The following is a 12,500-nucleotide window of genomic DNA, read 5'->3' on the forward strand; positions in this document are numbered from 1 at the left end:
GGGGAGGGGGGGGGGGGAGGGGGGGGAAGGAACTGTTACAACACAACCCAGTTCAGTCATATTTGCACTTCAAATCATAGCAAATCTCAGTGAAATATAAATTGGTAAGTTGACATATTTTATGCATTTCAATTCCAATATGTGTTATGGAATTCCGTATTTACCAGACTATGAGACATCCTGAATGTGAGATAACTCTCCCTCTTTATTTTTTGTAAGAGGCTCCTTGAGAAAAAAATATTTTTTAACATATGACAAATCAAAATGATAAACTCTTATTGATGTAAACCATCTGCCTACAAAAGTTAGCATTGCACCTATTCTAAACTTGTACCTTTTATGCACAATCTATGTTTTGGTAAGGCAAAGAGACATATAGTAAAAAATTGTTTACATTAATTTTTATCTTCTGTTTTTTTAGCCTGTCCTCTGTGACACTACTATTTTTAATCATCACCATCACCATCCTAACAAGGGCAGCTGTGAAACTTTTATCTTTGTTGTCACAAATACTCGGCTGTTTCTTCCAAATATGTCGCATTTCTTGTTTTCTTCTGAACAGGCAGTGGACTTTATTTCTATACTGACATGAGAATGTTACAATGTCTTTAGCTACAAAAACATATTGTCTGCTCACAGTTCTCTCACTGGTTGTGCAGAACTGTGAGCATCAACGACACCACTTCAAGAAAAACAAAGTATGCCAGTGGCACCAATCTATACAGCATCTCCTGCAGAAATGTAGGCTATTGTTGAGTATTTGTCCAGTTTAAAAGTTGGTTCAATTCTGATTACAGATGGAGTCAGGCAAACTGCAGATGTTCATAACAAGCCAAAGTACACAGTCCCACGGTTGAAGGAAGCCAAAATTTGCTGCCAGCTCACCACATCCCTCCCCACACTCACTCATTATTGTACTCTGCAAAGCCAGTGTCACAGTTCCCACCCGGTCTTCCATAGTGCAGTGCTTGAGCAACAGCGAAACACAGACACAATATCTTCTAGGGTGCGGGTAATATGTAACTGTAACAACAGAACTAATATAAATATAAAAGATCACAATCACAATTCGGCCCAATCCTCAAACTTCTACTCGTCGCGTGTCTACTGACTTCTGTTGATACTATCTCCGCAATGGGACTTTCCACCATAATTTATTCTTGTGATAGTAATCGCAATCAGTTTAATGTGATTTATTAAGACATTTAACTCTGGTTTAATTCTCTCTCTCGTTTCATCTAAAGGTATCCATCTTGTTCTAAGCTGATTAAATGCTGGTACTGTTTCTCCCCAGTATTCTAATTTGTAGACAGTGGCTGAATTTATCATTTGCAACCCATTTCACAAATCATTTTCTCATAACCAAATTTAAGATTGAACTTGGTTCAAAATCAAAAAATGGTTCTTAAAGGACAATATTTTCATCTTCGAATATCACCTTTGCTTAAAAAGCACTATAACTGTACGTATATATGTTATCTATACATGTACAACATTTGTGCTGGCAGGTCGATAGACACACAAACAAACACATACACATGAAATTCAAGCTTTCGCAACAAACTGTTGCCTCATCAGGAAAGAGGGAAGGAGAGGGAAAGACGAAAGGATGTGGCTTTTAAGGGAGAGGATAAGGAGTCATTCCAATCCCGGGAGCAGAAAGACGTACCTTAGGGGGAAAAAAGGGGTATACATTCGCACACACACACACACATATCCATCTGCACATACACAGACACAAGCAGACATTTGTAAGGGCAAAGAGTTTGGGCAAAGATGTCAGTCGAGGCAGAAGTACAGAGGCATAGATGATGTTGAAAGACAGGTGAGGTATGAGCGGCGGCAAATTGAAATTAGCGGAGATTGAGGCCTGGCGGGTAACGAGAAGAGAGGATATACTGAAGGGCAAGTTCCCATCACCGGAGTTCTGACAGGTTGGTGTTAGTGGGAAGTATCCAGATAACCCGGACGGTGTAACACTGTGCCAAGATGTGCTGGCCGTGCTCCAAGGCATGTTTAGCCACAGGGTGATCCTCATTACCAACAAACACTGTCTGCCTGTGTCCATTCATGCGAATGGACAGTTTGTTGCTGGTCATTCCCACATAGAAAGCTTCACAGTGTAGGCAGGTCAGTTGGTAAATCACGTGGGTGCTTTCACACGTGGCTCTGCCTTTGATCGTGTACACCTTCCGGGTTACAGGACTGGAGTAGGTGGTGGTGGGAGGGTGCATGGGACAGGTTTTACACCGGGGGCGGTTACAAGGGTAGGAGCCAGAGGGTAGGGAAGGTGGTTTGGGGATTTCATAGGGATGAACTAAGAGGTTACGAAGGTTAGGTGGACGGCGGAAAGACACTCTTGGTGGAGTGGGGAGGATTTCATGAAGAATGGATCTCATTTCAGGGCAGGATTTGAGGAAGTCGTGTCCCTGCTGGAGAGCCACATTCAGAGTCTGATCCAGTCCCGGAAAGTATCCTGTCACAAGTGGGGCACTTTTGGGGTTCTTCTGTGGGAGGTTCTGGGTTTGAGGAGATGAGGAAGTGGCTCTGGTTATTTGCTTCTGTATCAGGTCGGGAGGGTAGTTGCGGGATGCGAAAGCTGTTTTCAGGTTGTTGGTGTAATGGTTCAGGGATTCCGGACTGGAGCAGATTCGTTTGCCACGAAGACCTAGGCTGTAGGGAAGGGACCATTTGATGTGGAATGGGTGGCAGCTGCCATAATGGAGGTACTGTTGCTTGTTGGTGGGTTTGATGTGGACGGACGTGTGAAGCTGGCCATTGGACAGGTGGAGGTCAACGTCAAGGAAAGTGGCATGGGATTTGGAGTAGGATCAGGTTAATCTGATGGAACCAAAGGAGTTGAGGTTGGAGAGGAAAGCCTGGAGTTCTTCTTCACTGTGAGTCCAGATCATGAAGATGTCATCAATAAATCTGTACCAAACTTTGGGTTGGCAGGCCTGGGTAACCAAGAAGGCTTCCTCTAGGTGACCCATGAATCGGTTGGCGTACGAGGGGGCCATCCTGGTGCCCATGGCTGTTCCCTTTAATTGTTGGTATGTCTGGCCTTCGAAAGTGAAGAAGTTGTGGGTCAGGATGAAGCTGGCTAAGGTAATGAGGAAAGAGGTTTTTGGTAGGGTGGCAGGTGATCGGCGTGAAAGGAAGTGCTCCATCGCAACAAGGCCCTGGACGCGCAGAATATTTGTGTACAAGGAAGTGGCATCAATGGTTACAAAGATGGTTTCCGGGGGTAACAGACTGGGTAGGGATTCCAGGCGTTCGAGAAAGTGGTTGGCGTCTTTGATGAAGGATGGGAGACTGCATGTAATGGGTTGAAGGTTTTGATCTACGTAGGCAGAGATACGTTCTGTGGGGGCTTGGTAGCCAGCTACAATGGGACGGCTGGGATGATTGGGTTTGTGAATTTTAGGAAGAAGGTAGAAGGTAGGAGTGCGGGGTGTTGGTGGGGTCAAGAGGTTGATGGAGTCAGGTGAAAGGTTTTGTAGGGGGCCTAAGGTTCTGAGGATTCCTTGAAGCTCCGCCTGGACATCAGGAATGGGATTACCTTGGCAAACTTTGTATGTAGTGTTGTCTGAAAGCTGACGCAGTCCCTCAGCCACATACTCCCGACGATCAAGTACCATGATTGTGGAACCCTTGTCCGCCGGAAGAATGACGATGGATCGGTCAGCCTTCAGATCACGGATAGCCTGGGCTTCAGAAGTGGTGATGATGGGAGTAGGATTAAGGTTTTTTAAGAAGGACTGAGATGCAAGGCTGGAAGTCAGGAATTCCTGGAAAGTTTGGAGAGGGTGATTTTGAGGAAGAGGAGGTGGGTCCCGCTGTGACGGAGGACGGAACTGTTCCAGGCAGGGTTCAATTTGGATAGTGTCTTGGGGAGTTGGACCATTAGGAGTAGGATTAGGATCATTTTTCTTCATGGCAAAGTGGTATTTCCAGCAGAGAGTACGGGTGTAGGACAGTAAATCTTTGACAAGGGCTGTTTGGTTGAATCTAGGAGTGGGGCTGAAGGTGAGGCCTTTGGATAGGACAGAGGTTTCGGACTGGGAGAGAGGTTTGGAGGAAAGGTTAACTACTGAATTAGGATTTTGTGGTTCCAGATTGTGTTGATTGGAATTTTGAGGTTTTGGGGGGAGTGGAGCTGGAAGTGGGAGATTGAGTAGATGGGAGAGACTGGGTCTGTGTGCAATGAGAGGAGGTTGAGGTTTGCGGGAAAGGTTGTGAAGGGTGAGTGAGTTGCTTTTCCGGAGGTGGGAAACCAGGAGATTGGATAGTTTTTTGAGGTGGAGGGTGGCATGCTGTTCTAATTTGTGATTGGCCTGTAGGAAGTCACATCATCTGTGTTTTTAGATATATTTTTCCCACGTGGAATGTTTCCCTCTATTATATTCAGGTACATCATTTATTGCACATCTGTTCAATTGTAATAAAAGTCTGAAGTTACCCTTACATTAATCTATCATACACTGTAAAAGTGTTTACTTCAGCAGCAATAGTTTAATCTGCAAATACATGATGACCCCGTATTTTTGAATGACGAATTTGGGAAAACTTCATCTTATAATCGAGTAAATATGGTAATGTTCTGAGGTGACTCATCTTTACGAAAGAAAGTTCTCATAGCTCAAAAACATACAATAAGAATAATGTGGTCCTCTTATATACACCTGTTAAAGGAGTTAGGCTTTCAGAATACTGCTTCACCATGTATGCATTCTCTGATGAAATTGGTTGTAAACGACCCACTACAGTTTAAAAGGAATTGTGAAGAACATAATTACAATACCAGAAGAAAAAATTACATTTGTTACTCCACGTTAAAGTTGACTTTAGGCCAAAAAAGTGCACAATGCTGCCATCAAAATTTTTGATCACCTACTCAAATTATTTTTTAAAAAGAACAAAAATGGAAAAGAGAATACCTTTTAAATGGTCAGCATGTAGCCATATTTACATACGAACGTACACAATGAATGTAAAATGACTCATTCCATATCATTATCATTAATTGTACAAATGATCCATAGAACATCAAACTAACATATGTTCCACTAATGTAATGCGTGCGCATGTGGTTGGGAAGAATGATGACCAATAACTGGGCGAGAGGCAACAGGATAGGGATTTGGTACTGGCGATTTTATTCTGGTACATGCAGATAAGTTACATGTGACACATACAGATAAGTTACATGTGACACATAATGACATGGAGCAGTGAACCGAGACAGGGAGATAACACAGAAGGAGAATAGAACAAATAAAGTGGGGCACATAAGGGGAAAAGTGGTGGTAGCATGTGTCAAACAGTGGCTACTACGGTCACAGGTTCGAATCCTGCCTCGGGCATGGATGTGTGTGATGTCCTTAGGTTAGTTAGGTTTAAGAAGTTCCAATTTCTAGGGGACTGATGACCTCAGATGTTGAGTCCCATAGTGCTCAGAGCCATTTGAACAGTGGCTACTGGAGACTAAAGCCCAGGAGGATTTGGAGGCATCGCAGGATGTATTGTAAGGACAATTCCTAGTCACGTAATTCAGAGGAGCTGGTACTGGAGGAGGTTCATCCACATGACATGGGTTGTGAAACAGACAGGGTTTGGAACAGACTGCATGTCACCTAATAGGATTGCTGAAAGAAAAAAATTTAAATGTGGTAATAGTGTATGAGTTTCCTGGACACACACACACACACACACACACACACACACACACACACACACACACACAAAATAAACATGGAGGTACTGAATCAATGCAAAACATTGCAAAAAAAGAATTTAAAACTAAATATTTTCCTCATTATAAGGAGACGCATGTTACCAGATTCTCTTACGTCACCAAATAATTTCCTGTATTATAATGTTTAAAGTACACGGTTACATTAGGCCTAAATTAGTTTATTTCAATACCAACCTCTCCGATCTAGGCATATCCACAGTACGCCATGACGGCCCAGCATCTCCCTTTCTATCACCAGATCCTTGCCATGTGTCCCGCCCATGCATGCCACTTCCTCCATCCATTGGAAGTAACTGCTTTACAGTAGGTGTACTCGTACCAGAATGCCACATATCGCCTGAGCGATCTGCATATCTCGTATCTGTTATTTCACGACAACAATGAAATGAAAATACAGTGATTAAACAGTACACGGGTTAACAACACTGGGCGTATGTAAAACTGTCTGGAGGCCCTAACGTGTGCAGAAATAATCTTCACATTAGCTATCTCTGATATTTTCAGTTTAGATACATAATTAACATAAAATGTGATGACTTTACATCAACTTACTGTTCCTGAGAAGGTGAAAATAAACAGTAAAGAAGTCCCCCCAACTAGTCACCAACTGAGATGGATTGGTAAGCTCCAGCAGATAAACTACAGACTTGCTTGACAAATTTTGTATTTTGAAGTGAGCACAAATACAGGCGTCATGGTGCTCCACCTCTGAAGATCTATAGGGATCAGCTCAACAATAAGTGTACGTTTACACTGCCTGCGATGCGATGCGAGGAATTATGGCCAAAGCGATGCAATGTGATGGAGCGTTCACATTGCACACGATACAGAGCGCGCGCGCGATCTGCCCAGCAATTGAGCGGCCTCGGCACGATGTCGTGTTTCCTCGACCCAGAAAATTCTTTTTATTAGAAAACAGTGCTCTGAGAATTCAATGCAGTCGTGAATGGTTGCATGAAATCAACAAGGAGAGGAGGGCTTTAGGAGAATTTCATCATTTGTACAGTGACTTGAGAAAAGATGAGGATAAATTTTGGAGTTATTTCAGAATGAGTACAGAGACATTTGATCATATAGTGTCGTCTGTTTCAAATAGATTACAGAAGCAAAACACAAATTTCAGAATGGCTATTACCCCTGAAGAGAAAGCTATGATCACCATCAAGTAAGTAAACAATATTAAGTTTACAGCAATCATTTTATTATGAAAAATTTACGAATTGTGATAGATTCAAACTTTCTTTTAATAAATTTTGACATAGTTGACAATGAGAAGTAAAATACATCACAGTTCACTCACTTAAGTATCAAAGTTTTCAGAATCTTGGGGGCTTGAAATAACAATGTCATCAGGTTGAATTTCAGAAATGACTATTTCATTCTGCGGATTTCCAGCAATTACGATTTCAACTGGATTTTCAGGTGCATAGGCTGACATCAACGAATGTGCAGTGGAAGTGGTTGATTGTTCCAATTCTTCCAAAAGAACCTGCTGAATTTTTATCCTGGCTCTCAACTAAGCTGCTGGTGATAGTTTTCGCATTGCTGACAGCAAACTCGCTACAAAATGATAGCTGTCATCTTGCGTTTCTGATTTCAACATTTGTTTCTCAATTAGCTTCAACTTTTGCTTCTCTATATTTAGCAACTCAGAGTTTGTCGATTTCTTGGATCTCTTGTTTTGGTTTGTGTGTAGGGTGGGTGAGGGAGGAGGCATCGAAACGCTACCCTCTGAACTTACAGTCAGTCTTGAAGAGCTGGCTTGGTTGGTTTCATCAGGTGAAACACTCTCTCTCTCTGTAAGAGCTGGTGAAAATGGTAGTTGTCGTGTGCGTCGTTGTGCTGCAATGCTGTTCTTTTACTGTGATAAACATTAGTCTTCGTCTTCCGTGGCGTCATTATGTCGATCAGGAAGGTCATTAGCTTGTACCACGGCCAATTGGACTGGAAAGGCGGCATGCCACCTTCGTCTCTTGAACGTTCAGCACGAGTTTTTTTGAGTTTAGAGCGGAAAGTGTCACGCAGGTTCTTCCATTTATTCTTCAGTACCTCACCTGAAATATAGACGCGAAATTCCAAAATGACAGAGCAAACAGTAGTGCTTCAAGAAGAGCGAGGAGTATCAGAGAGGCCTTCAAAAACTATGTCAACAGTCATTAACGCAAATATATTTCATGTCGAAATTATCAAATACTGTAACTATTGTGAACGTCATTTCATTATCAAAATACTGTAATAGTGTCTATACACAATTAAAATTAGAAAATAAACGAAGTTATTTGTGTTACTTATTTCTTGGAGTCTTGTAGCTATTGATTTTACTTTTTTGAACTTACTGTCTGTTCCACAATCTTCAGCTATTTCATTCCATTCTTGAGGAACAAAATCCCTATTGTGGTAATATTTATTTTTCTGGTCCCACAACACGGGGCGTTCACGCACACTGTTAATTAGTCTTTCGATGTCCATTGCAAGCAAGCAATTACTTCAGACGCAAGCGCAAACAAGCAATCGCTCCAAACACTCGCGCGAAACGCAAACTCTGTTGCGACTACAGCGGAGTCATCGCATCGCACCGCATCACATCGCTTGGCCCAGCCTGCAGTCTAAATGGGCACCGCTCTGTTGCCACTGTTAAACCAAGCCTGCCCATTGTCACGCGATTTCAGCGCTTCATCGCTCCGCTCGGCATGGCATCGCATCGCGGGCAGTGTAAATTTAGCCTAATCTTAAAAATCTAGATATGACCTGAGTAACTAATGTACCAAAGCAGAAAATCTTACTCACTATCCTACAACCACATCTACCACTTTACATTTTGAGTGGGAATGTTGAAAACTGGAAAATGAGAACTGAAAGAGATACGAACTTCAGCCATCCACATCACCCTCTTAATATGTATACGTAAGAGAAAAATTAACATTTGTGATAAATGGGAATGTTGACCCAAAATGTAAAATTAACTGAACTACTTCATCAGCAGTAGTTTGAAATAGTTTTATTTTCAGCATATAAATATAAAAAAAATGTAACCAGTTTTTTGTTACTCGTATGGCACATCATCTGGTGAAGTCTAATTTGGAAATGTAATGTATGTAAGAATGTGTGCCATGTCAACTATGGGTGGCTGAATGATTTGTATAAGATATGTGCCATGTAATGCTACGTAGGGCTTAACCATGGGACCCAGCATCTTAGAATAAAGCAACCTGTACATCTGCCGGTAGCTGAAGTTCAACGTTACTGTCATGTGTACCATAATGTGACAGGTATTTTTAACTGTCACTGTATGAAATACCAGTGAAGTTGGGCCTACGCCACCTAATTTATGACACACACTGCTAACCTCAGCAAGCAATTGCAGTGTGCTGCCACTGAATGCTGTGTGTTTTTTCTTATTTCATAATGAGTGAAGAGAGTTATCCCGATCTGTGACAGAGTCCAACTACGATCCTCACAAAACCAGAAGTGATCTCTATGACTGCATGTCTGTTCTGCTTTTGCAGAAACTCTGAGCATGAGTGTAGACTGGTTGCCCAGCAAGAGGAAGGCACAGCTTGCTTCTCTGCACCATCCATCTCCTCTGGTATTCAGAGTGCCAGTTCAATGACCAACAGCAAGTTTGTAGTGTAATTACTCACCCCAACAGGAACAGCAAACAAAACCTGTCTACATATTTTGACCACATTGAACGTCTTCCCCTTTGTGCAACAGTTATCTTCAGTTCTACTTTGATGCTAGGTATCTGGTCAGTTCTATTTGCAGCAGTGTCAAGTATATATCAAATGGTTATGAATGCTCACTCAACAGAAACAATTATTTGTTGAAAACTTAAGCAAAAAAAAAACAAAGACCACTTCACAAAAAAACTACATTTTTACAAAAGCAAACATTTCAGTCAAAAAGCCCTCCAATCATTAAAGCTACTTCTTCAGACAAGCTGTGTGACAACACTGTACATTTGTACATCTTGTCATACAGAAACAAAATAATTTAGATGTGAACTGCATCAAAACAGGTGTGAAGGCATCTCCACATCTGAATTGTGATGCAATAGAAAGACAGGAAATAAATGAAAACTCTGATATAAGTCTCAGCCTCTCCTGACCTAGATGACTTCTTGCTACAACTAAAGAGAATTGCCACAAGACAGTTGGCTCTTGTGAAATACTACTGAACTATAAAAGGATATGGAAGAATGGGCACTCTGTAGTCGAAACCATTAGTTACACAAACGAAGACTGAAAAACAGTTTTAGACATGAGTATATTGAGCATACATATTTTGTTTTTGTTTGGGTTGGGGTGGCACAACAACTTGCAAAAGAACCAAATTCTTATTAGTTCTTTGCCACATTATGGGAATTTTGTTATGGAAATAACTTATTCATACTGCCATACAAACACAACTGCGTTACAACTTCTGTCTATTAAAAAATACTTAACTATCACCACTACTTGTAGAATGATTTCATACTTATTTTATTTTCTGGTGCACATTTTACAATGAACCTTTTACTTCATTTTAAGTATAAAACACACAGCAATACTATCACTTATTGTACATGGAAAATCTTGCAGAAATTTTTCTTAATGTTTAGACTGTATCTGAAACTAAATAACAAAGAAAAAGAGTTAGGCAAAATCAAACTGTGGAAAATCCTTCCAGGATGGAATAATGACAATATTATGGAAAGAATAGTTGCTATTCACCATATAGTGGGGTCACTGAGTTGCAAATAGGCACAATAAAAACACTGTCGAACAAGTAAGCTTTCAGAAAAAAGGCCTTCATCTGAATTAGAGGCGCACGCACACACCAGCTCTGCCTGCCAAGGCCAGACTACGGTTTTGTGTGCAAGTGCAGTTTGTGTCTAAATCTGACGAAGTCCTTTTTGGTTGAAAGCTTACTTGTTTGAGTGTCTTTTTGTTGTGCCTATTTGCAACTCTACATCCCCGTTATATAGTGAGTAGCCACTATCCTTTTCATAATGCTGTCAAAAAGAATTTTTATCAACTGGAATGTCTTGAGAAAAGCTACAGCATATAACTCACTGTGGTAAAGTCTGTTGGTGAGCACTGACTCCCAGCTTGCAATTTATCTTACTGAATCATGCCTGATTATATCTGGGGAAAATGGAGGTGTATAATCAAATGTACAGTACGGAATGAAGCAATGTTGGAAATGAAAAGCCTCACATTTGGAGCAGTAAAACTGTCTAGGAAAGATTAAGGTATATTGAGATTATTATTTGATTTTGTGACAACCTTAATTCTGGGACATACTTACGTTTCCCTGATTCAGAATAACGTTCACGCACATTATGGCGCACATCTGCTTTTGGCCGATCTGATTCTGGGCGGCGATCCTCACGTATTCTGTAGTTTGCAGGTCTTTCAAACCTACAACATGAAATAAATTACAGATTTTTACTGTGATTAGTATGTGCATGCCAAAATAATGATCAAACATGAGACAGATCATATCTCAATATTAAACAATGAACATTTTGGAAGAAAAAAGGGGCCACTTTGCATGTCATGCATTATTGACAAACCAGGTAATATGATTGGCTAAATATAAACTAAATATACACACAAACCTTGAAGTATCTTCATAGCGTCCAGATGGAGTGTCAAAGTGACGTTCAGTAGCAACTCTCTTTCTTTCATCTGGATATGCATCCCTCCGATCATCTGCTGGACGTTTAGCACTGCGTCTTGCTTCTTCTAATCTACACAATAACATTTAAATCCACTTTAGTTAACAATAGTTCGAGTGGATTCACTGTACACCGGAAAGTACAGTGGGTTTATATACATAAGGTACACCGCCGCGGGCAGGGAGGTGGGGAGGTAGATACTGCAACAATTCCACAAGGGAAAGAATAAAACAAACTAGACATACGGCACAATGCCGAGTGGAAGAAAAATCCACAAGAACCACAGAAAAACAATGGCCACTACAAGGAACAAAATAGGACAAGAAAAACACAGAGACGCAAGAAACAGGTAGAAGAGATTAAAACAGGAGAGCAGATTACCTTGGTTGGCTGACCACAAAAATAGAAGGATAAGCGCGCCACTCTGCAACACATTAAAGCCTCTACCCTAAAAGCACTAGGGTGGAGGACACTCAGGGACGCACTAAAACTTAGATCAAATGATAAAACCCACCCTCACACATAAAACGTAAAACCAAATCAGTTGATGAGGCATTGTCTGCTAAAATTACTGATAACGAGTCCAGTAACCGAAGATGTCTCAGGCCAGCCAAACTAGGAAGGCAGGGAGAGGGGTGACGAACAGGGAGGCAGGGGGGAGGGGGGGGGGTGGCAATGGAAGATGGATTGGTGAGGGATTCTGCATGGAGGATCCTTTGTAACCCTTAACTGCAATAATCACCAAACATTTTCTTTCATTTCACGACTCATCTGCCCTGACAATCCACTCCTACCACATCCCAATCGAGCTGTCCTTTGCAATATTTACGAAGCTGAGACATGACTTTCAAGGCATACATCCAGACTCTTTGCCATGTTATCATCCTGTGGTTGCAACTAAAACCTGGGACTGAAAACACAAACTTCAATGGGTCTGTAGCCGCAAGAGTTGTTAGCCTCGTTTGAATATGCAATCCATTGCATTTCAAAGTTTACTTCATCTCTGACTGAATTATTTTTCTTACTTGTTTTAGAAGCTTGCTGGTTTCAACACACAAAATTTCGTTTTCTCAAAATAAT

The 12,500-nt window shown here is 41.3% G+C and overlaps 1 protein-coding gene across 2 annotated transcripts in view; it reads right to left on the minus strand.

The window, feature by feature from the left end:
- Positions 1–12,500, minus strand: part of LOC126479519 (scaffold attachment factor B2-like) — a 184,341-nt gene that overhangs the window by 18,785 nt on the left and 153,056 nt on the right. For both annotated transcript variants that reach the window (XM_050103792.1, XM_050103791.1), the window contains exons 14-16: positions 11,361–11,492; positions 11,048–11,160; positions 5,933–6,119 (exon numbers count right to left, since the gene is read on the minus strand). In XM_050103792.1, coding sequence (XP_049959749.1) covers positions 5,933–6,119; positions 11,048–11,160; positions 11,361–11,492 — 432 coding nt within the window. The remainder of the gene's footprint in view (positions 1–5,932; positions 6,120–11,047; positions 11,161–11,360; positions 11,493–12,500) is intronic.

This window comes from Schistocerca serialis, chromosome 1 (assembly GCF_023864345.2).
Source record: "Schistocerca serialis cubense isolate TAMUIC-IGC-003099 chromosome 1, iqSchSeri2.2, whole genome shotgun sequence".
In the NCBI taxonomy this organism is placed as follows: domain Eukaryota; kingdom Metazoa; phylum Arthropoda; class Insecta; order Orthoptera; family Acrididae; genus Schistocerca; species Schistocerca serialis.